This window comes from Dendropsophus ebraccatus, chromosome 6, assembly GCF_027789765.1.
Source record: "Dendropsophus ebraccatus isolate aDenEbr1 chromosome 6, aDenEbr1.pat, whole genome shotgun sequence".
NCBI classification, from domain to species: domain Eukaryota; kingdom Metazoa; phylum Chordata; class Amphibia; order Anura; family Hylidae; genus Dendropsophus; species Dendropsophus ebraccatus.
The window spans coordinates 11,558,987-11,584,446 of record NC_091459.1 but is presented as its reverse complement, the minus strand read 5'-3'; the positions used below and the strand labels follow the sequence as shown (position 1 = coordinate 11,584,446).

The following is a 25,460-nucleotide window of genomic DNA, read 5'->3' as shown; positions in this document are numbered from 1 at the left end:
CAGTTATTGTCCTAAACTTTTAAACTTGCAGCCCTGTGTCAAACGGCCGTGGCCTAGAGTGTCTGTGCCCTAACTTTGCACCACCCCTCTGTCCCTCCTCCCCACCCTCTTCATCATTAGGAATGCCCCTAGAACATTTTCTTCTGTCTAAACATTGCACAGGTGTCTTAACGATCCAGCCCATGTGCTGAGCTCACACAGCTGATGAATAGGAGACAATCTGTCTGGAGCATTCCTAATGATGAAGAGGGCGGGGAGGAGGGACAGAGAGGGTGTGCCAGCCTAATGCATACACAATCTAGGCCATGGCCGTTGGGCACAGGGCTGCAAGTTTGAAAGTTGTTTTTTAGGACAATAACTGCATCACCTGCCGAACGGACCCCAGGACAGATCTTGGATTAGCTATCTAGTGGTAAAAGTGGTTTGAGGGGGGTCAGATTGTGGGTACAGAGTCACTTAAACACAATCTTTTCCTTCACACCTGGTAATAAAAAAATAAATCCCCCCCCCCATCCCCCAAACAGACGCAGAATGAATTGTCATATATTATACATATTGATATATATATAATATATAATTGTTATATATATATATCTCTAATGCTGCGTTTACACGAAACGATAATTGGCCCGATCGTACAATTAACAATGTCGGAGTAACGATTTTTCTCTCTTCGCCCGATGACGGCACCCCTGGAGAGGTCCACCCCCTGCTCCCATAGGACAGGAAACAGGATACAGGAAATCCCTGGATCTTTTAAAAGAGTAAACTCCCCTCCTCTCGTCAGTTTCTGTTTCCTGTCCCTACGGGAGCAGGAGCTGGAAGGGGTCTCTCTCCTTCCCAACCCTGGAAAAAGAGAGGTGACTGGGGGGCCGTGGTATACCTTACCGGCGTCCCGGCGGCATCAGACTCCGCTGGTGGAGCAGCCTCCTAGTCTGGCTCCCCCCCCCGACACCTCCGGAAGAGGTAGCTGCCCGGTGCTGTTATACCGCTTCACTGTAGCTAGCTGCAGTTGGATATCTAACCTCCTAAAACTTCTATTATCGTTATGGAGGCGGAAAGCGCTGAAACTATTGAAACCACTTCACCTTCAACACAGGCTTTATCGGTATGGAGTGGGTAAGAGGGGAGTTTTTCCCCAAACAGGCTTATTTTTTTCTTATGATTTCTATTGTTTATTTATCTCATTTTATTTAGGAAGGGTCATCCGGTAAAAGCAGAGCTAGAAGCAAGGAATGCCCAACTTGTAGAAAACGTCTTAGTAGCTCATACAATAAACTTCTCTGTGGTAGCTGTATGAATAGAGTATTGGAAGATCAGGGACCTTCATTTGTACGTAACATGAGAAGCATCATTAAGAAGGAAATTAGGGTACGTAAGAAAGAAAGGGGGAAGTAATATCATATATATATATGTATATAGAACATCCTCAGAAAGTTCTTTCTTTGTTTTTTTAGGCTGCCATGCCTTCTCAGTCGCAGCCTCCACTTCAGGTGCCTTCTCCTACCCTTCCAACTATCCCTATACCAGCTCCGAATCTGCCTCCGCCTATGGCTGCTCCAGTGGTTATTCCAACAGTTGATCTTGAAGAAGCTGGGCATAGTATGTCTGTATCCGAACCTCCATCCTCCATAGGAGATGAGGAGGAACAGAGTCTAGGCACAGAGGCAGAGGACCTGGGGTCGTCAGGAGTAGAAGGATTAGAGGTTGCGACTGACCGGTCTCCAACTGTAGATATCCTTATTAAAGCAGTAAGAGAGACGATGGGCATAGAGGATACTCCTGAATCCCAGACTATACAGGACCGAATGTTTGGAGCTTTAGCGCCTAAAAAACGCTTGGTGTTCCCTATCCATCAGAATATCAAGACCTTAATCAAACATGAATGGTCTAACCCGGATAGAAAATTCTTTATCCCTGCTGCCGTGAGTGTCTTTTTCATATTTATATATAGGGATATAGGTATACACCTATTTCTGTCCGGAATATAGTAGGAACTCATGATTATTAGACATCCCCCCCTTTTTTGTTGTTTGATTTACAGTTCAAAAGGAAGTACCCGTTTGACCAAGAAGAGTCTAGTACTTGGGGTGTGGCTCCCAAAATAGATCCTCCGGTGGCAAAGATTTTCAAGCAGAATGCTCTTCCGTTTGAGGACTGTGCCTCCTTAAAAGACCCTATGGACAAACGGGCGGAGGTTTATTTAAAAAAGGACTGGGAGGCATCCACAGCTCTATTTAAGCCTTTGGTGGCCGCTACTTCAGTCTCTAGAGCTTTAGAAGTATGGTTATCAGAGCTAAAAGAGATGATTAGCAAGGGTACACCAGCGGAGGAACTCCTTAAACCCTTTGATACCCTTGAGAAAGCTATGTCATTTGTGTCTGAAGCGTCAGCTGACGCACTTAAACTTTCCGCTCGTTCGGCCGCAGTATCGAATTCTGCTCGCAGATCCCTGTGGCTTAAGGAGTGGAAAGGAGACGTCACATCTAGATCCAAGCTATGTGGTGTCCCATGTGAAGGCAACCTGCTTTTTGGTCCAGCTCTGGACAATATCCTTGAGAAGGCCTCAGACAAAAAGAAGGGGTTTCCTTTGATTCCTCAGCAGGCTAATCGCCCCTTCAAGGGAAAAGGTAGGAACACACAAAGGGCTCCTAATACTAATAAGAAAGAGTGGAGACCCACGAAAAAATCTAAAGGGTTCCTATTCAAGAACACAGTTCCAAAAAACCTACACAATGACGCCAGGTCCCTGTGGGAGGTCGCCTTTCATGTTTTTTCTCACAATGGTGTGGTATTTCCAATAGCACGTTTGTTCTAGATATAATAAAACATGGATTGAAGATTTCCTTCTTGTCCTCCCCAGGGGAAAGATTTGTGGTTACAGATTTGTCATCAGATCCTGAAAAACATGTAGCCCTCTCACTAGAAGTACAGTCCTTACTGGATAAGAGAGTCCTGATTCCAGTCCCAGAGGCAGAGTATGGTAGAGGGTTTTACTCCACTTTATTTCTGGTAAGGAAGCCCAATGGTTCTTTCAGAACCATTATCAATCTTAAACCTCTCAACAAGGTATTGTCCTATGAGAGGTTTAAGATGGAATCAGTTTCTTCAGCCATCCTAAATCTCACCCAGGATTGTTACATGGCCACCCTAGATTTAAAGGATGCTTACTACCATATTCCCATTCACCCAGACCATCAAAGGTTTTTGAGAGTGGCAGTAAAACTTCAGGATTCTATTGGTCATTTTCAATACCAGGCTTTACCGTTTGGTATCTCACAGGCACCTAGAGTGTTTACCAAAGTAATGTCAGAGGTAATGGCCCACATAAGAGAACAGGACATTATCATTGTCCCATATCTAGACGATTTCTTACTGATAGGTGACTCGTCTAACTCCCTTCAGGCCCAGATTAGGATAGTGGAGGACATCCTGTCTAACTTGGGTTGGGAGATCAATGCCGAAAAATCTAACAAGATCCCCTCTCAACACTGCCAGTTTCTGGGAATCTGTTTAGACTCCAGATCCAGAAAGTCATTCTTACCAGAAAATAAAATTTCCAACATCTGTAAGAGAACTCAGGAATTTTTAGACACTCCTCTGACTACCTTCAGAAAGGCTATGTCACTATTGGGTCTATTCTCTTCTTGCATTCCTGCGGTCCCCTGGGCACAATATCACTCCAGGGTGTTTCAGTCTCAAATTCTTGGTGAATGGGATGGTGCGACAGATTCTCTTGATTCTTCCTTTCTTCTATCTCCACAGACCCTCAGGTCTCTTTCTTGGTGGAAAGAAAGAGATAATCTCACCAGAGGGCTCCCTTGGAATCTGGAAGACGTCATAACCATCACCACGGACGCCAGTCCTCGGGGATGGGGAGCTCATTCGGATTCTCAGGTCTTCCAGGGCCAGTGGACTCCAGAGGAAGCCAGAGACCCTCAGAACGTGAGAGAGTTGAGAGCAATATTCTTCTCCTTATCCCAGGCTCTTCCATTAATAGAGAACAGAAATGTCAGAATCTTAACAGACAACAGTTCAGCAGTGGCATATATCAACCATCAGGGAGGCACGAGATCGCCACAGCTCATGAGGTTAGCCCACTTTCTCTTCAGACTAGTAGAACCACATTGTCTGTCCCTTTCGGCTCTCCATTTGAAGGGGGTGGACAATGTCAAAGCAGACTTTCTCAGCAGACACTCACTAAATCAGGGAGAGTGGGAACTCTCGCAGGAAGTCTTTCTCCAGATCTGCAGTCTGTGGGGAACTCCAGATATAGACCTCTTTGCCTCACGCACGAACAGAAAGACCCACAGGTTCTTCTCCCTCTGCCCTGCCGACAGACCCATGGCCCTGGATGCTCTAGCGCAACCCTGGAACAAGGGCCTACTTTATGCCTTCCCTCCTATCAGACTGATTCCAAGAGTTATCAGAAAGATCAGACAGGACAAGGCACACGTTATACTAATAGCTCCCTTTTGGCCAAGAAGGGTCTGGTTTTCTTGGCTCAGGAAGATGTCTCTGACGGACCCCTGGATTCTACCGGACAGGCCAGATCTCCTCAGCCAGGGCCCAGTCTTTCATCCACTAGTTCAGAATCTCCACATGACTGCATGGCACTTGAAAGGCAATTGTTGATAGATAGAGGCCTTTCATCAGAAGTCATCACCACTCTACTTGCCAGCAGAAAGAGGGTTACTTCTATCATTTACCTGCGTACTTGGAAAGCATTTTGCAGATTTATAAATAAACCGATTAATGTACTGGCTGCTCCGGACGTTCCTTTAATTCTACAATTCCTTCAGGAGGGTCTAAATAAGAACCTTAGACCCAGCACCATTAAGGTCCAGATCTCTGCCCTCAGTGCCCTCTATGACTGTAAACTGGCAGATCATCCATGGATCAAAAGATTTGTTAAAGCAGCCAGTAGACTATGTCCCACTATTAAATCAAGGATTCCTCCCTGGGACCTTAATCTAGTTCTAAATGGTCTTACCACTAACCCCTTTGAACCCATAACTGAATGTCATATTAAGTTCCTATCATACAAGTTGGCCTTCCTATTAGCTATTACGTCAGCACGGAGGGTTAGTGAGATTAGGGCTTTTTCTATACAGGCCCCTTACATGACCATTAGAGACGATAGAATTGTTCTTTCTCCTGACCCTGCCTTTCTACCGAAAGTTGTTACTGACTTCCACAGGTCACAAGAGGTAGTGTTACCTTCATTTTGCAACACACCAACTAATGAGCGTGAAGCATCTTTCCATTCTCTTGATGTTAGAAGAGCGATCCTACACTATCTACAGGTCACGAAGGAATGGCGCTTGAGTAATAACTTACTGATATCTTTTCAAGGAAAAACTAAGGGTAAGACTGCCTCTACACAGACAATAGCCAGATGGGTCAAGCAGGCAATTGAAGAATGTTATAAAGCCAAGAACATTGATACACCAGTCGGATTCGGTGCTCATTCAACTAGAGCAGTAGCAACCTCATGGGCAGAAAGGGCATCAGTTTCCATTGACCAGATATGCAGAGCAGCTACATGGAGCACCCCACATACATTCTACAGACACTACAGGTTACAACTATCTTCTACTGAAGATTTGACCTTTGGTCGTAGGGTATTACATGCTGTAGTCCCCCCCTAGGCGGGTATATCCCTATTCTATTCTCCAGGGGTGCCGTCATCGGGCGAAGAGAGAAAATATAAATTACTAACCGGTAATTTCTTTTCTTTGAGCCCATGACGGCACCCCGCCTAAATCCCGCCCTTGTATGAGTGGGTGTATGTATATGTATGTATGTATATATATATGTGTATATAGCTGTATATACTAAAAAAAAAAAAAAAAAAAACTTTTACAAAAAACACACACAAAAAAAAAAAAAAAAAAAAAAACGTAGATATATATATATATTTTTTGGTGTTTGTGTGTCTTGTGAGCTTCGCTCCTAGGTCCTTGCTAAAGACTGACGAGAGGAGGGGAGTTTACTCTTTTAAAAGATCCAGGGATTTCCTGTATCCTGTTTCCTGTCCTATGGGAGCAGGGGGTGGACCTCTCCAGGGGTGCCGTCATGGGCTCAAAGAAAAGAAATTACCGGTTAGTAATTTATATTTTTTTTCATAACGATCAGCGTTTAGACGGTACGATATATCGGACGGAAAAATCGTTTTGCGATCGCGCGCCCGCAGCCCCTCGCACCACCCCCAGCGCCGCCACTCCGATCGCCACCCCCGCTGCCCCGATCGCCACCCCCGCCACTCTGATCGCTACCCCTCCCGCTCCATCGATTAATGTCAATTATTTACGGCCGTTGTGCGCTGATTTCAAAGCAATTTTCAGTGCAACGATGGCGGCTGTTCGTGTATTGTGTGAACAACTTAAAGGACAACTCCAGTGATTTTTTTTTTTTTTTTTAATTCAGACAATTACAAAGTTCCCTATGTTGTTTCCCCCCCCCCCCCCCCATGTGCTGAAGATATATGTAGCCGTATCCTCCAGAGTCGTATACTTGTACCGAGCCTTAGAATCTTGTACGTGTCCATGTGTCTGTAACGGCCGGCTCAGATGTGTGATGGTTTTAGTTGTGCCTGTTTATGCTCTATCTATTTGTATAACTTGCTGCCGGGATGGAAACTTGCTCCTGCATATTACATGCCTAGCTGAGTATAATTTTACAGGCTGCAATCACCGCATAAATCACTTTTTTTTTTTTTTTTTAATGTATCATTACGTGTCCTGCCTGTAAAACATTGTGTACCTTAAGGGCTTAAAGGGCAACTCCAATGCAAATGCAGGGAGTGAAACACAATACAAAGGTTTATATAACTTTGTGCTTCAATCACCATTCTGCCCCCTTCTTTAAAGTGTAATAAAGTCACTTATACAGAAGTCCTGTCGACCCCAGGATCTTCTGCTGGCGCCATCTTGTGTTGATGTTGTCACTAGTGGAGGATGGCCTAACTAATGTCCCTTAGTTAGGCCAGCCCCCCTCTACTACACCCCGTTGGATCACTTGATTGGCTGAGAAAGCTGAAGAACCAGAAGCTACCGAAGGGGCCGACCAAAGCTCCGTGAACGGTGGAAAATTCAAGCCAAGTTGGACCGAGGAAGGTAAGTATGAGACCCCTGTGTATTTATATATTTTTTCTAGAGCTGGAGTTGTATGTTCACATGTAGTGTATTAACACTGAGGTTATAATACAAGAAAATCCTGTTGTGTAAATGTGGAGTTTTAACATCCATTTTATTCTTTTTCATAAAATTCACAAATAAATCAACGTGGAGAGACCGGCGGATTACTACTTTGAATGACATCCTCAGCTACATGTGAAGATACCTTTTAAAGGGGTAGTTCACCAAAAATGCTTTTCTTTTAAATCAACTGGTGCTAGAGATTTGTAATTTACTTCTATAAAAAAAATCTCCAGTCTTCCAGTACTTATCAGCAGCTGCATGTCCTGCAGGTAGTGGTGTATTCTTTCCACTCTGGAGAGCAGGAGAGGTTTTTATGGGGATTTGCTGCTGCTCTGGACAGTTCCTGACATGGAACGAGGAGGCAGCAGAGAGCGCTGTGTCAGACTGGAGAGAATTTACCACTTCCTGCAGTACGCACAGCTGCTGATAAGTACTGGAAGACTGAAGATTTTTTTAATACAAGTAAATTGCATGTCATTTTTTTTTTTTTAATGTATCATTACGTGTCCTGCCTGTAAAACATTGTGTACCTTAAGGGCTTAAAGGGCAACTCCAATGCAAATGCAGGGAGTGAAACACATTACAAAGTTTTATATAACTTTGTGCTTCAATCACCATTCTGCCCCCTTCTTCAAAGTGTAATAAAGTCACTGAAGTCCTGTTGACCCCAGGATCTTCTGCTGGCACCATCTTGTGTTTATGTTGTCACTAGTGGAGAATGGAGAAATATATATATATATTTTTTTTTGAGTTGTAGAGGCTGGGCTGAGCTGCAGCATGCATGCCCCTCTCCCTGCTCTGCATGATTGATGTACAAAGCTCCGTGCTGGAAACCGCACTCAGAGAGGCAGAGAGGAGGTATACATGCTCAGCCCGGCCTCTACAACTCTTGAACTTTGAAAGTGAAATTTGACTTGATGGTTTTGCCATCGGCTCCCACAGTTACAGAACCTGTAAAGCCTCCGATGAGAAGGGGTCACACCTTACTGGAGATCCCTCTGCTGTCAGGTTGATAAGTGAAGCACCTGTATGATAGTGACTACACTGGCCGCTATCCCCCCAGGCTGCACTTTCTCCCACACAAAGCGTCACCATCATCCGAGACTTTGAATAACTAAGAAGAAAAGCCCACGGTAAAAGGGAAGATGACAACTGTTCTCTCTAATTTGCTCGCCTGATATTCAGGTTTGTGAGGTCAGCCTGTTTTTACCCATCTAGCTGCTGGCATTTGCATTGCCCATTTATAGCTCCCAGTAAGCTGAGATGTCTATATCCTCAGGCATTCCCATACATAGCCCCTGAGCTCACTGCGTGCTCAGCCATTCCAAGCTTCCTAGAGAACCACAGGCCCTTCCCATACATGGCTCTCCAAGTTTTACCTATCGGACATTACAGTTTTCCTACGTTTTATAATAACGTCACTTTTGTGATCATTTATGAACGATCAGTTATTAAAGGGGTTGTCCAACTAAATTTTTTTTCCTTTCAAATCAACTGGTGTCAGAAAGTTATATAGATTTGTAATTTACTTCTATTAAAAAAAAAAATCTCTAGTCTTCCCATACTTATTAGCTGCTGTATGTGCTACAGGAAATGGTGTTTTATTTTCAGTCTGACACAGTGCTCTCTGCTGACATCTCTGGCCGAGACAGGAACTCTGTCTCTGTTTTCTATAAATCCCCATAAAAAACCTCTCCTGCTCTGGGCAGTTCCTGTCTTGGCCAGAGATGTCAGCAGAGAGCACTGTGTCAGACTGAAAATAAAACATTTCCTGCAGGACATGCAGCAGCTGATAAGTGTCAGAAGACTTGAGATTTTTTTATTAAAAGTAAATTATAAATCTATATAACTTTCTGATGATCAGTTGATTTGAAAGAAAACGATTTTCGCTGGACAACCCCTTTAATGTGTCGGACGATTTAGGCTGCCGTCTATGAGAGTAGTGTCAGAAACTGATTCCAGCATTGTCACTTCTGTGGGGAGCAATATTGGAGAACCAAAGGGGTACTCCGGTGTAAATCTTCTTTTTCTTTCAAAATCAACTGGTTTCAGAAAGTTTATATAGATTTTGTAATTTACTTCTATTGAAAAATCTCAAGTCTTCCAGTACTTATCAGCTGCTGTATGACCTGTAAGAAGTGGTGTTTTCTTTCCAGTCTCGCACCGTGCTCTCTGCTTCCACCTCTGTCCATGTCAGGCAATTCACATTGCTGTATCACAACTTCAATCCACACAATGAGATTGTGAGAAAACACCTTAAAGGGGTACTCCAGCAAAAAGCTTTTTCCCTGTAATTGAAACACATTACAAAGTTATAGAACTGTAATATGCTTCAATCACCTATCTGGCCCCCTTCCCTATCTTTCCACCCCCTCATTCCCCCACCAGGAAGTGAAGTAAACTCATTCTTACCTAATGACTGCTGACCCCAGGCAGCCATTTTGTGACAATGACTTCATCAAGAAGGAGGTGGGTCTAGGCCCTTTTAGGCCAGCCTCCCTTTGTCAGATGACACAGGTTGCTCAGCTCTGATTGGCTGAACAAGATTTAAGCCATCTAACAGTCAGACATCACTGGAGACAAAGTGCATCATGGGAAAGCCCAAACCAGCAAGTAAATAAAAAATGAAGCCACCAACTGGAGCTTCAGGGACCTGCAAACAGACAGAAATTCAAATGGAGACAGACTCTGGAGGGATGGTAAATGTAAAAACTATGTTTATGATTGATTTTGGGTTTTTTTTAATCCGCGCCGGAGTACCCCTTCAAAGAGAGAGGCTGACCAAAATTAAAGTGGATCTGTCCGCAGATCACCTTTTGTTGAAAAAATTTAAAGGGAACCAATCACCCAGAAAATCAATGTAAAGACAAGGATATGTGCTGATAGATCACCCAGCACACTTCCCAAATATGCCCCTGTAACCTCTGTGCCCCCCTCAATTAGACAGTAATCTTACTTTGTTCAGGTCACGCGCTGTATGTAAATTTTTGCTAAGTAGTCCTGGTGGGCGTATGTAGTCCTGGTGGGTGTATGTAGTCACGGTCCGGGGGCGTATCTAGTCACGGTCCGGGGGCGTATGTAGTCACGGTCTGGGGCTGTAATCACGCCCAGAGGGGCGTGATTCGGAGGCTTGCGGTCCAGTGACGTCATCCGGCGGCTTGCGTTCCGCGTCGCGGCCGCGCCGACGTGTTCGGGAACCCGCGCAAGCGCAGTACGTCAGCGTCGCCTCCCGCCGTACTGCGCATGCGCGGGTTCCCGAACACGTCGGCGCGGCCGCGACGCGGAACGCAAGCAGCCGGATGACGTCACTGGACCGCAAGCCTCCGAATCACGCCCCTCTGGGCGTGATTACAGCCCCAGACCGTGACTACATACGCCCCCGGACCGTGACTACATACGCCCACCAGGACTACATACGCCCACCAGGACTACTTAGCAAAAATTTACATACAGCGCGTGACCTGAACAAAGTAAGATTACTGTCTAATTGAGGGGGGCACAGAGGTTACAGGGGCATATTTGGGAAGTGTGCTGGGTGATCTATCAGCACATATCCTTGTCTTTACATTGATTTTCTGGGTGATTGGTTCCCTTTAAAGCAGTTACAATACGGCTTCTAGACAAAATAGGGAAACTTTAAAAATGTACAGTATGTCCCCGGTTAGGCTAGGTTCACACTGCGTTTTCAGCATCCGTTTAACGCATCCGTTTTTTGCAAAAAACGCATGAAAAACGGATTGCAAAAAACGGATTCATTTGTGTGCATCCGTTTTTCCATTGACTTCCATTATAAAAAAAAACGGATCCGTTTTTTTTGACGGACCAAAACGGACCAAAAAACGTTGCTGACCCTATTTTTCTGGACGTTAAAAAAACGGATCCGTTAAACGGATGCTGAAAACGCAGTGTGAACCTAGCCTTAGCAGCTATTGATTTGGGAGTATGGAGGCTTTGGGCCTGTAACTTCAGACCATTTCTATACAAAAATAAAATTTTCAAGAAAATAGCTTGCTACCATACCCCCCCCCCACCACCATTATAAAAGCAGAGCCCCAAGCCTGATAGTATAAAATGGGCCTGTCCTATGCTAACCGTAACGGATAACTAACACAAATATGGACTGAAAGCATCAAAATGCGCCTATCTAGATAAAAAAAAGAACGTGTCCCTTTATTCTGCGTCAAGTTTGGCCTTGCAGTTGGCATTAGATGCCCCGACAGAAGTATCCGTACAGATTCATAGACTTGCATGGGAAAAACAGGAACCAGGCCACGGTTCAAAAAAAGGACTGTGGCCCCAGCATCCCCGTTCCGGCACCGGTCTATTGATGTAAAAAGAGAAAGGTCTGAGCATGGCTGGTCTTCTAACAAACTCCAGTCAGTTAGTGAAGAGAGCCGTTTTAATTTTTTTTTTTTAAACTCTTTTATGTACAGTGTTATGTGGTGCTATCATTTTGCCTGAGCTGTTTTTAGCAGCACTTAGTAACTTGCTATACGCAAGCCTCAAAAACATAGACCACAATAGATAGGAACTGGTCCCTTGAGATGAATGTGAAACATAACTGAGCGCGCTCTGTGACCTGTGAAGACGTCATTACACAAGGAGCTGCCACTGTCTCCTTTATCTACTGGTGTCACATGACGCTGCAATGATGTACAGATCAATTCACTGCAGCTTCCTCTTATCACCACAGACGCAACAGGAAGTCTCAGCTTAGTTTTAGCCCCAGGGGTGAGAATGAAAAATGGAAGATATCCTGATTATTTTATAATGTAGTGTAGACAGTAAAATTGAAACAAAAAATCACCACAATAAAAAAAAAAAAAACGTTAAATAAAAGAAAAACTTAATTTAAATAATAGGTCCTTTTCTGCTTCCTTTAAACACTGTTCCCATTTGGGCAATTTTTTGAAACTATCTAAAAGAAAAACGCTGTTGCCCATAGTAAGTAATCAGAGCTTGGATTTCAATTTTTTTAAGTGGGAAATTTGAAGTGTGCTGTGATAGTCTGCCATGGGAAACTGGCGGTGTTTTTAGATTTTCAAATGCTCGATCCGCGTAATGAACCCAGTTCATGGGCAATGAAGATTTTTTTTTTTCAGGGGTCTCATATTTGGCAGAGGGGAGGGTGTCTGGTGCATCTAAAAACCTCAAAAAGTGACTAAGACATCAAAGAACTGGAACTGGCGCAGTAGGAGAGCATGCAAGGATGCATCAGACTCCCAGGTTGCTGTATTAGGAGGCTGATATTGCCCCATTTTGGATGAGAACAAAAAACGTGGACGTTTACAAGGAAAATGTGTGAAAATTTGATATTTTCTCCATCAAAATCCGAGGGGTCTGAAAACCAAACTCCTATTGACTTTGGTGAGAGCAACAGCGCTTCACACAGGTGCTTCCCTGTAAGGGTCCTATTACACTAAGCAATTTTTAACGATTATCGACTAACGATAAACGATCGCAAACGAGATTGTTTATCGTTAACCTGAAATCGTTCACCACATCACACAGAACGATAATCGTTAGTTATGATCGTTACTACGATCGTTATTGCAATCGTTACTATGATTGTTTATTTCTTCTGATCCCAGAAAAACAATGAACAATGTGCAATTACACTGAACGATTAGTGAAAAAATGCGGAACTTGAGCGATCGAATGTGGAATTAAAGCGAACGATTAATGATTTTTCGATCGTTGTCTGCAATTATGGTGCGTTTACACGTAACGATTATCGTACGAATTTGCGCGATAACGATCTAATTCGAACGATAATCGTACGTGTAAACGCAGCGAACGATCAAACGTCGAACGATACATCGCTCATTTTGATCTTTCAGTTCAACATGTTATCAAATCGTTGTTCGTCGTTCGCAAAAAATTTGCAAATCGTTCCGTGTGAACAGTCGTTCGCCGATTTAACCAATGTGTGAGAGGCTTAAGCATTCGCAAAACGATCGCAAAACAAATTTTCTGTACGATATATCGTACCGTCTAAACGCTGCTCGTTATGAAAAAAAAATCGTTACTCCGACATTGTTAATCGTACGATCGGGCCAATTATCGTTATGTGTAAACGCACCATTACACAGAAAAATTATCGTTTAACTTTGAATGATTTAACGATTTTTCACACGATAATCGTCCGGTGTAATAGGGCCCTAACTGTGAACACTTGCTCACCCTATAGCAGGTGGGCTTGCATACTTTCCAATGCTAGGGCTGAATTTCAGTCCCAGTTGTCTCGCCCATGTGGGTAGTTAACCCAGTAGCCCTGTATAAAGTTCCCCTTGTAGCCATACCCTCCCTGCCGGTGCTAGAGGTGGCCCTATTTGCTCCAATATGCCTTCCACAACAGCACATTGTCTACATGGTCACCTACTAATGCAGTACATGAAGTCTTTTGTATACTTGTCAACAATAAAAAAAGACCAAAACTGGAGCATTTAAAGGACAACTCCTGCCAAAATGAACCGTGCCACACAGTCATTGACTGCAGCGGGAAAGAGAGTGGGTAGGGTGGCTGGTGGGATGGACGGGTGTGGGGAGGCTAGGGAAGGGCGGCCGATGGGATAGACAGATGCAGGGGGGCTTGGGGAGGCCAGCCGGCGGGTTAGACGGGTGTGGGGGTCCTTTTTAGGCTAGGGGAGCCAGTGTGGGATGGATGGGTGCAGGGAAGCCTCTTCCCTGCCAGCTGGTGATTTCACAAGCTGCTATGGATGCCTGCAATCCGTACCGAAATTACATTGTAATTTTTCCATATACTGTGCTGCCTGCTGGATGCTTCATAGGAATTACACCAGGCTCTATTTTGATTCGTGACGTCAGTCTTTTAGAGAAATTGAAGTCTGCCTGATCTACTTAATTGAGGAAAATATAAGTATATGTGCATTTCCCATAATAAGTGGATAGTAGGAATTTGTCTAACTTTCCTTATCTATTAACATATTAAAAAATACTTTTGGCCGAACTTCTCCTTTAAGCCCCACCCTTAGGAACTCAGCAAAATGGCAACCCCCGCCCCCCCATGATCGCTCTGTTATGCATCATTCTTATTCATTATTCACTGGAATGTAGTCTCTCCCCATTGGCAAGTATGACCACAAATCAGAACTGATTTTTGCTGGATGCCTGCTACAATATTGGACCATCTTTCAATGTATAGTCCGTATATTTACTCCAGTGCCAGATCTAAGGAAATTGTGTTTTTTTTTTTTTTTTTTTTTTGCTTTCATATATACTGTGTGTGTGTGTTCTCTGTGTGTGTGTATGTATGTATGTATGTATGTATGTGTGTGTATATATAATATATATATAATATATATTATATAAAAAATATTTATATTTATTGAGCATTTAGCAGGAGTCCTAACCTCAATGATCCTACACGGCCAGCAAGAAAAAGGGAAGCAACCACTGGGCACCGTTTTTCCCATTACACTTTAGGGGCTAGCTCTGACTAATGCGTAAATCATAACGTAAGCTCTCGATGGCCGTCTGCACCGACACTTTCTTGTAGTTAAGCTTGTGCACACAGTTTAACAATGTATAATGGACGGCTAAAAATAAATGCACTGATCCCTGAGCGACAAGCATAGAGATTGTCGGACACTTGTTCTTTTGCAGTTCTGCCATTTCACACTGAATAGCAGTCACTGGGAATATATATATATATATATATATATATATATATATATATATATATATATATATATATTTACACAAACACAGTTGCCAACATTTTACAATGGTCTTCAGTGATCTTTCAGTCCTGACCTGGTAAATTGTGTTGTGGAAGAAACCAAACTGCTAAGATGATTCTTTAAACTCCCATAATCCCATGGTGCTCTTATTTGTTGTAGAATTGTTACTGTACTTCTAACAAGAATATATCTATAGTAAACTTCAGCACTGAGAGAGTCAGGATTAGATACTTACATTTATTGAGTTTGGGATAATAAAGTTGGATATGTACAAATATGCCTAGCAAAGTGCTGGCTGTGTCCAATAATTGTAAAGGTATCGTTATTATCTGATCTGGCATGTCCGCAAAAAAAAAAAAGAAAAAATCTTTAATTCCCAACAGTTTCACAGATGCGGTTCTGTGACAGTGTTTGTGCCCACCCCACTCTATGGTTTCGTCCTCATACTGCCCCTACCACCTCTGAGAATGATTGATAGCCAGCCAGCTCATCTGTATTTAAGCATTGAAGGGGTATTCCACTCAAACATAAGCCGTCCTGGTACTTTCTTCCTAAGGTGCATAAGTCACTGGGCCGTCCCCCCGGCCGCCCTATTGTGGCGGGGATCGGCTCAGTGACTGAGTGCCTTTCTAAGTACCTGGATTGGCTGCTGCGTCCCCTGTTGTGCACGATTCCCACATACTTGAAAGATACGGGTGAATTTTTAGAGGCTATCCAGGATATTGTCTGGCAGGAGGGATTTGCCCTGGCCTCCGTGGATGTGGAGAGCCTGTACACCCGCATCCCTCAAGATGCGGGGGTACAGGCGATCCAGGAGGTGTTGTCCAGTACGGACAAACCAGAGTCCTTTGTACAGTTTGTAGGAGAAGCCTTGGCCTTTGTATTGTCACATAATGCATTTAAGTTTGGGGATCGGTGGTTCCAACAGGTGTCAGGAGTGGCCATGGGGACCCCGGTGGCGTGTTCACTAGCTAATCTGTTTTTGGCAGTTTTCGAGAAAAAATACATCTTTACACTAAATAATCATTTCATGCGTTACATTGTTACATTTTTACGTTTCATGGACGATATTTTTATAGTTTGGTCGGGGACTAAAGCCCAGTTTGAGCAATTTGTTGAATATTTAAACGATGGTACAAAAATGAACATGAAATTCACCTCCGTTTTTGGGGGCCAGCAACTGGACTTTCTTGACGTGAGGGTGGAGATTGTGGATGGTAAGTTGGTTACTTCTGGTTTCCGTAAGGAAACGGCTACCAATTCGTTACTTCACTTTGGTAGCTACCACCCCCCTCACGTCAAGAAATCCCTCCCCTATAGCCAATTTCTTCGTCTTAGAAGGCTCAATTCGACAGAAGAGAAGTTTCTCATACAGTCTCAGGAGCTAACAGATCGGCTTAGGGAAAGAGGTTACTCAGCTGGAGTAATACTAGAGGCCTTCGAGAGAGCTAGGAGACAGAGAAGAGAAAGAATTCTGGGTAATAAAAAGAAAAAAAAGAACTGATAAACGATTTGTATTTACGTTTACACATACTTCTATGGACAGAGTAATTCAGTCGGCCATTAGAAAACATTGGCATCTAGTTGAGCAAGACAATGAATTGGGAGAGGTGGCACACAGGCAGCCCTTGTTTGCGTACAGGAGAACACGTACAATAGGAGATCATTTATCTAGACCTATTCACACAGAAGAGAAGAAAAACCGCACTTGGCTGGACAGGGATCTACCTAAGGGTAACTTTAGATGAGGTCATTGTTCCTATTGTAGCTACAATGCTGAATCTAAATTTATATGCCTGGGGGGCGTAAGCTGGGAAGTGAGACAGTTCATCACATGTTGGTCTGGTTTTGTAGTATACGCGTTAGTATGCCCCTGTGGTATGTTTTACATAGGGAGAACTATCCGCAGTTTACAAATCCGTTTCAGAGAACACATGAGATCAGTAACTACAGGAGTAGGTGCAGCTAGACTGATCGCACATGTTAGGGAAAAGCATAATAGTGATCCCACTGTGCTTAAATTTTCAGGACTAGAACTGATCCGTAACAATCCAGATGGAGGGGATCGGCAAAAAGCCTTAGCCAGAAAAGAGGCGACATGGATCATCCGGACGGGAGCCATGGGCGCACTAGGATTAAACGATAGGAACGAAATGTCAGCTTTTTTGTAGATTCCTTTTTTGTTGGTTACCATTGATTTTATCATTTATAACTATGTATGTGTTTATTATTGGTATTTTTGCACTGTTATATTGTATATTATCAGCGTATGCTGACGTATTTAAGATGCGCCAGTGACGTATGGGAACATGAGCCTGTTGATGCGCGTGTAGCGTGAAACGATTCGTAGCTCTTCCTTTTGGATTGCACTGTTTGTCCTTTGCTTCTGCCTGTGAAATAAAGCGTTTTATACCTATGGGAGAGTGCCGCTACTGTTTCTCTACGTAAGAAATAACTTTTGATATGTTGCTGCCTATGGTGAGGATTACAATTCCTTCCATACTTATTATCTATTCAGTCTCCTTCCCTTAGTTCTCAGCTGCTGCTTTCTGCTGAAGACACAAAAACCTGTGTGTAAGCCTTTCTCTCTGTTTCCCCCTCCTCACCTCCTCCTCCCTTCTGAGACGGCTGATGTAAACAAGTCCCTGGCTGGCTTTATCTGCAACATTGTAGCTTCTTTGTAATGCTGGGAGGGATAATCGCAGTGAGTTCATCAGCAACTTGACCTCAGAATAACCCTCCCAGCATTACAAAGAAGCTAAGTTGTTGCTAATAAATCCAGTCAGAGACTTGTATACATCACCTGTCTCAGAAGGGAGGGGGAGACAGAGAGAGAGGCTCACACACAGATTTGTGTTTTCAGCAGAAAGCAGCAGCTGAGAACTGGGGGAAGGAGACTAAATAGATAATAACAAGTATGGAAGGAATTGTTAGTCTCGCCATGAGCAGCAACATATGAAAAGTTATGTTTAAGTTTAATACCCCTTTAATACTCATAAATAGGAACCCTATATGTTAGTCCTTTTATACTGCACTCGTTTCTACATTGTAGTGACCACGTACAAAATTCTAGACCTGAACACAAAAAAATTGTGGAAAATAAAAAACCTGCGACAAAGCTCCCGGTCATCTTCCCAAGTCTTAGACTGCAGTTTCCTTGCCAGCAGAGTATCACTATCCTTGGGGTCATACGTCCAGCAGGTCACAAGCCTGGATTTTATGGCAGCAGCTGTTCTCCTTATCTATGTATTTACCTGTAATGAAGATTGTATCTATATAATTTTTTTATACCCCCAGTTACATTGCTTATGTGTGCATACCATCTAAGTAATCGTTCTTTATTTACGTGCGCTGAGGGTTTGTGCTTTTCCTGCCAGTGTTTCTATCTGATAACCGTATCTCAATATAACACAATCTGGAGATTCTGAAGAATTTATTATCCTGTGTTAATATCTTTATGCTTATGCAAATAGGGATTGAGATTGTTGAGCATACGCACAGTAGCTGCTCCTGACTTATTAATTCTCTCTGTATAATGTATTCATTAGTTCTGAATATTCTAATATTTTGCAGATGCCTCGATAAAGATCCAAGTTCTGTGGAAACGGCAGTATGCCGTCCTTTTGTTACGTGTTAAATCAAAATAAAATTACATTTTAGTTTTGTTCTGCACACTCAGTTGTTATAACATCTACGTTATGTAAGTTTTTGTAATATATTTCTAGTAAAAAAAATCTCCAGTCTTCCAGTACTAGCTGCTGTATGTCCTGCAGGAAGTGGGTGTATTCTCTCCAGTATGACACAGTGCTCTCTGCTGCCACCTCTGTCCATGTAAGGAACTGTCCAGAGCAGCAGCAAATCCCCATAGAAAACCTCTCCTGCTCTGGACAGTTCCTGACATGGACAGTAGTGGGAGCAGAGAGCAGTGTGTCAGACTGGAAAGAATACACCACTTCCTGCAGGACATACAGCAGCTGATAAGTACTTCAAGGCTTGATATTTTTTAATAGAAGTAGATTACAAATATACCTCCTCTAGCCTTTCCTTTGCTCTTCTGTGTGCGCACGAGTGCATTCTTGTGCTGCAACACTGGGGGAAGGTAGCGGCCTCTTGTGGCCAAAAGTATAATGCTGCTTCCGACCACAAGAATGATTGACAGGGTCGGGAACCGATACCAATGGCTCCCGACCTGGCCAATCACAGCATTGCATTTTAAATGTATGCGCGTCTGATTAGGTGCATGTACAGTTAAAGCCTCAGCATCAACATAACATGCGCTGGCCCAGGCTGCCATACAATGTATCTGGAATTCCAGATGTGCATCCGGAGCTGTCCGGAATTCTGAAAGCCCCCATAGGGAATTTTCCGGCATGGACACCTTTTAGGAATAATCCCGAAAGGTTTCCCTGCCCAATAGAATCCTATGGGTCCGGGAATTTATCCAGATTTTCTGATAAGAAATCCGGATAAATTTACCAGATGTGTATAGGGGTCCCTTTACCAATCCAAGTAATAATACCTTGTCATATACTTGTAGATTTCCAAAGCTCTGAAGAGCTTACAGGAACTCGACATCTCGTTGGATATCCTTGTGGTAAGTCATCAAATGAAGTTATCTTGTAGAAACAGATTTATTTTGATCTGATCTAGGGTATATAATTAGAAATGTACACGGGGGAGATTTATCAAACATGGTGTAAAGTGAAACTGGCTCAGTTGCCCCTAGCAACCAATCAGATTCCACCTTTCATTCCTCACAGACTCTTTGGAAAATGAAAGGTGGAATCTGATTGGTTGCTAGGGGCGACTGAGCCAGTTTCACTTTACAGCATGTTTGATAAATTTTCCCTGTAGTTTGTATTGTATATCACCTCCAACTTTATTTTCGGTTTATGTACAAACCAAAGGACACAATACCTGAGGGGTTTGGTTACTATGTTGTCCAAATGACATTAGATAGCATAATCCACTATACATATAGCATCTGTTACATCATATCCCCTATTTAGTAAGCCTCTCAATTTCTTTATAACTTTACATGCAATATTTAACAATTTTAAATGTTTCTGGAAAGAATACATACATTCCTATAATCTATACTACACTTTCTTAATAAAGGGGTTGTCCAGTGAAAATCTTTTTCTTTCAAATCAACTGGTTTCAGAAAGTTATATAGATTTGTAATTTACTTCTATTTAAAAATCTCAAGTCTCAAGTCTCACCATACTTATCAGCTGCTGTATGTCCTGCAGGAAGCAGTGTATTCTTTCCAGTATGACAGTGCTCTCTGCTGCCACCTCTGTCCATGTCAGGAACTGTCTAGAGCAATAGCAAATCCCCATAGAAAACCTTTTCTGTTCTGTATAAAATGAAAAAAAATCAATAAAATTTGTCATAAAAAATGTTTTACTTCCAAGGAAACTGGAGTTGGAAAGACCGTAAACAGCTTCCGTAAACACACCGATGTGGGCGACATTGCTAAATCTATTGTACTTCAATGGAAAAAATTAGTTCCTGAAGTTAAGGAACAGTAAGTGTGGGTTTGCATGGATTTATTCTGCTGCTCTTCTAGCTTGTGTGCTGTGCCTTGTCTAGCTTGTGTGCTGTGCCTTGTCTTGTCTAGCTTGTGTGCTATGCCTTGTCTTGTCTAGCTTGTGTGCTATGCCTTGTCTTGTCTAGCTTGTGTGCTGTGCCTTGTCTTGTCTAGCTTGTGTGCTGTGCTTTGCCTTGTCTAGCTTGTGTGCTGTGCCTTGCCTTGTCTTGTCTAGCTTGTGTGCTGTGCCTTGCCTTGTCTTGTCTAGCTTGTGTGCTGTGCCTTGTCTTGCCTTGTCTTGTCTGCCAATGAGGCTTTCTCATAGAAACACTGAACATTGTGCAGATATAGAAAGACTCTGCTATATGGCAGAAGAGCATGCCAATTCTTTGGCTAACCCCCATACTGGCTCCGGAGCTGGGACTGCTACCTCTGCTCCCCTACTGTATTGTCCCCGATCAATCATGAGATATATCTAATACATTATTTATATATATATGTGTGCTTGAATAAGGTCACATGTCTGTATACTGCAACATGTTGCTCAGAAACAGTTGGCACTCTGTACGCTGTTATTGAAATTTTAGTTGGTATCTTATACTAGAACATGATATCCTCTCTAATACATAAATTAAGAACGTGTCGTTATTACCTCTGTATAAAAAATCAGAAGCATAAAATAGTACAAGATGGCTAAACAGACAGCAGAAGGTTGCTGTAATAGCTCTGTACGATTGTGTGTATGAACCTTAAGGGTAAATTCACACGGGCGGATCTGTCGCGAGTTTAGCGATTGCGATAAATCCGCAGATTAAAATGCTGCGAGAATGTTTGTCATGTAAGTCAATGGCAAACTCAACTCCCAGCGTGTTTGTAACGTTTGGTTTGGTCATTGCGGATTAGATGCAATTTTTTTGCGGGAAACTCGCAGCGGATCCGCCCGTGTGAATTTACCCTAAAGAGGTTTTCCACTCAAACATAACGTTTGATATGTTGCTGCCCATGGTGAGACTAACTATTGCTTCAATACTTGTTGTTATCTATTCAGTCTCCTTCCCCCAGTTCTCAGCTGCTGCATTCTGCTGAAAACACAGAAATCTGTGTGTGTGGGGGGGGGGGGGGGGTCTCTCCACCCCCCCCTTCCCCCCTTTCTGAGACAGCTGATGTAAAAAGTCCCTGGCAGGCTTTATCTGCAACATTGTAACAATCTTTGTGATGTCGAGAGTGTTAATTACAGTAAGTTCATCAGCAACTTGACCACAGATGAACCCTCACAGCATTACAAGAAAGCTGCAATGTTGCAGATAAAGCCTGTCAGGGACTTTTTTTTTTTTTTTTTTTTTTTTTTTTTTTTTACTTCAGCCATCTCAGAAGGGAGGGGAAGGAGAGGGGGACAGAGAGAAAAGCTTACACTCAGATTTTGTGTCTTCAGCAGAAAGCGGCAGCTCAGAACTGGAGGAAGGAGACCGAATAGATTATAATAAGTATGAAAGGAATTGTTAGTCTCCCCATGGGAAGCAACATATCAAAAGTTATGTTTGAGTGGAATACCCCTTTAATACTCCTAAATAGGAACCCTACATGTTAGTCCTTTTAAACTGCACTTATTTCTACATTGTAGTGACCACGTGCAAAATTCTAGACCTGAACAAAAAGAAATTGTGGAAAATAAGAAACCTGCGACAAAATCCAAACGGGAACAAAATTATGAAATTTTGGAAGACAGAAAAAATATTTCTAAACAAGAAAATAAAGACAAGAAGCCGATTTCCAAAGCTAAACCTGGACAGAGCGACATTCTGGAAGAAGTGGCCGTCAATTCAAAAGAAAAGCAGCAAAATAACGAAAAGGTTTATAAAAAGAGAAGGGAGTCCAGCGAAGCGGAAGACCCTAAAGACCACGATGGAAAACATCTACCTAAAGAGAAAACACCGGACAAGACTCCAACGTCCAAGGCAAAGAAACAGGACAGGACCAATTCCCAATCAAAATGGGAAAAGTCCAAGTCTGGAAACCAGGAGAAGATGAAAAATTCTCAGTCCATGAACACTGAGAAGAAACCAAGGTCCTCCAGTAAGGATGAAGACAAGTCTACCAACAGACCTAACAGAAAGGACTCTGTACACGAGGAAAGGACGGAGATCATGTTCTCCAGCGAGGAGTTTGAAGCCCCCACAATGTCATTCGAGTCGTATCTCAGTTATGACCAAGTTTCAAACAAAAGAAAAAAGAAATCCTATCCGGTAAATGAGCCGCCTAGAAAAGTGGAAAAAGTGTGCAAGCAGTACTGTAATGTAGGACTATCCAAAAGTTACAGCCAAGAAGGTGAAGAAAAGAAAGAAGAGCAAGAGGATCACGCAAAGGTACTGTAGGCTTACGTGTACAGAGTGGGGGTTGTACTTTTTTGGATTTATACTCTTAGTGATCTAAACACATTTTATGTATTGGTAAATATTCTCCTAATATACAGGGTGTTCTGATTGTTACAGGTGAGGTCATGTAGTTGAAACATTCCTCATACTGTACCGCTAAGATGGTGTCTTGGGACACCAGACAGACAGATAGATGAAAAAAATCAGGAAGCAGAAAAAGAAATTTATTTATTTATTTATTCTTTCTTTCTTCTTGTTTTTTTTTTTTTTTTTTTTTTTTTTTTTTTTTTTTTTTTTTTTTTTGGGCTTCCTTCATACAAACTTTTAATAGGTGCCATTTTAACAAGATAATCAGGGTTATTCGTCTTTTATTTAAGCTTTTATGTTATGGCAAATTCAGTTACAGAAGTTGAAAAGCTAAAATTATTATGTTAATTTGTTTTCCCTAAGACCCATTGGCATCACAACATATGGGGTAAATTCGCCCCTGCGAGTCCCTGGGACGAAGGAATATTTAATGAAAAAATAACAATTCAATTTTAATCCCCTCCTCCATGAGGTATAAATAGGCTCCACCTCCCCCTAGACCTCAGTCTAATTATAAAGAAACATAAAACACAGGGAGGGAGTCTTGTGATGCCAATGGGTCTTAGGGAAAACAAATTAACATAATAATTTTAGCTTCCCTTACGTCCCATTGGCATCACAACATATGGGGAATTAGCAAGCATTATCCCCAATGGGTGGGTTATTTATTACATCCGCATTAAGAACAGATCTTGCAAAGGTTGTTCTTGACAGGAAAGAAGTATCAAGCCTGAAATATCTCACAAAGGTAGTCAAAGACGACAAGGTAGCTGCCTGGCATATGTCCTCAAGTGGCACAGCAGCACTCTCTGCCCAAGTGGAGGCCACAGCTCTAGTAGAGTGAGCCCTGGTAAATTCTGGTGGATCCAGATCAGCAGAGGAGTAACATAAGGCAATGGAGTCACAGATCCATCTGTATATTGAAGGTTTTGAAGCCTTTCTCCCCTTGTTCTTTCCTGCGAAAGGGATAAAGAAATTCTCGTCTTTACGAAAATCACCTACTCTATGTAGATAGATCTTGATAGCTCTGGATACGTCCAATAAAGAAAGATCCAAGTCTTCTTTAGATGATCCAGTAGGAGAAAATACAGGCAATACTATTGTCTGGTTGATGTTGGCAAATGAAGCCACCATAGGCAGGAATCCTGGAAGGAACCCAAGGATAACCTTGTCTTGGGAAAAAAATCACGTGTGGAGTCAAGGGCTTGAAGTTCTCCAACTCTCTTAGCAGAGGTAATGGCTAGTAAAAGAGAAACTTTCAATGTTAACTTGAAGTCTACTTCCTCCCAAGGCTTAAAGGGAGGAAGACACAGGCGTCTCAACACAAATGATAAGTCCCATGGGTCTACCTGCTTTACCAGGTTAGGCCTAGTCTAGCCTTAACAAAATTCTTTACCTCCAAGATCTGAAAGAAACGTGAGTTTAGGTGTGCAGAGAGGGCTGCTATCTGCACCTTGATGGAACTAGGTTTTAATCCTTTATAGAAGCCTTCCTGTAAAAACTCCAATGACTGTGGAGTAGAAGGTTTAAGTCCATCAATACTCCTGCTTGCACACCAATCTTGAAAATCTTCCAAATCCGTGCATAAGATTTATTTGTAGTGCTACTACGAGCGTGAGAAAGGGTATACTATACCTTCTCAGAAAAACTAGAGTCTAATACGGTCCTCTTAGTCTCCAAGCTGTCAAGCTGAGGCTGGAAAGATTCCTGCACAGATGTTGACCCTGGAATATTAGATCCGGATGCAGAGGTAATCTCCAAAATTCCCCTCTGCTCATATTCATGGGCAGGGTGAACCATGACCCCTTCGGCCAGAAGGGAGTTATTATTATTACTGACGACTGATCTAGACTGATCTTCGTCAAACTCTGGGAATCATGGCTATGGGAGGAAAGATATACGCCAGTTGGTATGTCCATGGTATTGTCATTGAGTCCACTACCGTGGGATTGTCTGCCCTATAAAGGGAACAGAAATTCCTCAGTTTGGCATTGCTTGCTGATGCCATGAGGTCTCTCTGAGGAAGCCCCCACCTCTGGGTTAACTGAATGAACACTCTCCTTGAGAGAGACCATTCCCCCGGTAATGTCAGGCCTCAACTCAGTCAATCCGCCAATATATTGTCGACACCCCTGATATGAATCGCAGAGAGTCTGGTTATTCTGGTTTCTGCCCAACAGAAAAATCTTCTCTACTTCCCTGAGGAGAGAAGGGGATCTGGTACCTCCCTGTTTAGGTACGCCACACAGGTCATGTCGTTCATCCGGATTCTGACTGCTCTCTGTAAAATAGGAGGAGAAAAATGAAGAGCAGCTAGGTAAATCGCTCTGAGCTCCCTCACGTTGGAGGGCAGAGCGGATTCCTGTTGACTCCAAGATCCTGCAGTCGTGATGACTGTCAGATGAGCTCCCCAACCTGTTCCTGAAGCATCTGTCGTGATGGTTATTCAGTGTGGTTCTGAAAATAAAACTCCATGTTTGACTTGTCTTCACCACATTAGAGAATGTCTTGTTTGAGTAAATAGAACATGCATCGCATCCAGTCCTTCAGTCCTCGGTTCCAT

The 25,460-nt window shown here is 42.8% G+C and overlaps 2 protein-coding genes across 5 annotated transcripts in view; both read left to right on the top strand.

Annotated features, from left to right (window-relative positions):
- Window positions 1-25,460, top strand: part of LOC138794649 (elongin-A-like) — a 110,689-nt gene that overhangs the window by 63,022 nt on the left and 22,207 nt on the right. For all 4 annotated transcript variants that reach the window (XM_069973431.1, XM_069973432.1, XM_069973429.1 and 1 more), the window contains exons 2-4: window positions 19,443-19,499; window positions 20,323-20,435; window positions 22,060-22,801. In XM_069973431.1, coding sequence (XP_069829532.1) covers window positions 19,443-19,499; window positions 20,323-20,435; window positions 22,060-22,801 — 912 coding nt within the window. The remainder of the gene's footprint in view (window positions 1-19,442; window positions 19,500-20,322; window positions 20,436-22,059; window positions 22,802-25,460) is intronic.
- LOC138794576 (uncharacterized) lies at window positions 1,734-18,542 on the top strand. The gene is made up of 7 exons (XM_069973338.1): window positions 1,734-1,925; window positions 2,045-2,807; window positions 2,864-4,091; window positions 5,201-5,624; window positions 15,639-16,383; window positions 16,934-17,060; window positions 18,479-18,542. Exons 1-7 carry the CDS (start codon window positions 1,764-1,766, stop codon window positions 18,540-18,542), a joined length of 3,513 nt encoding a protein of 1,170 aa, XP_069829439.1. The 5' UTR covers window positions 1,734-1,763.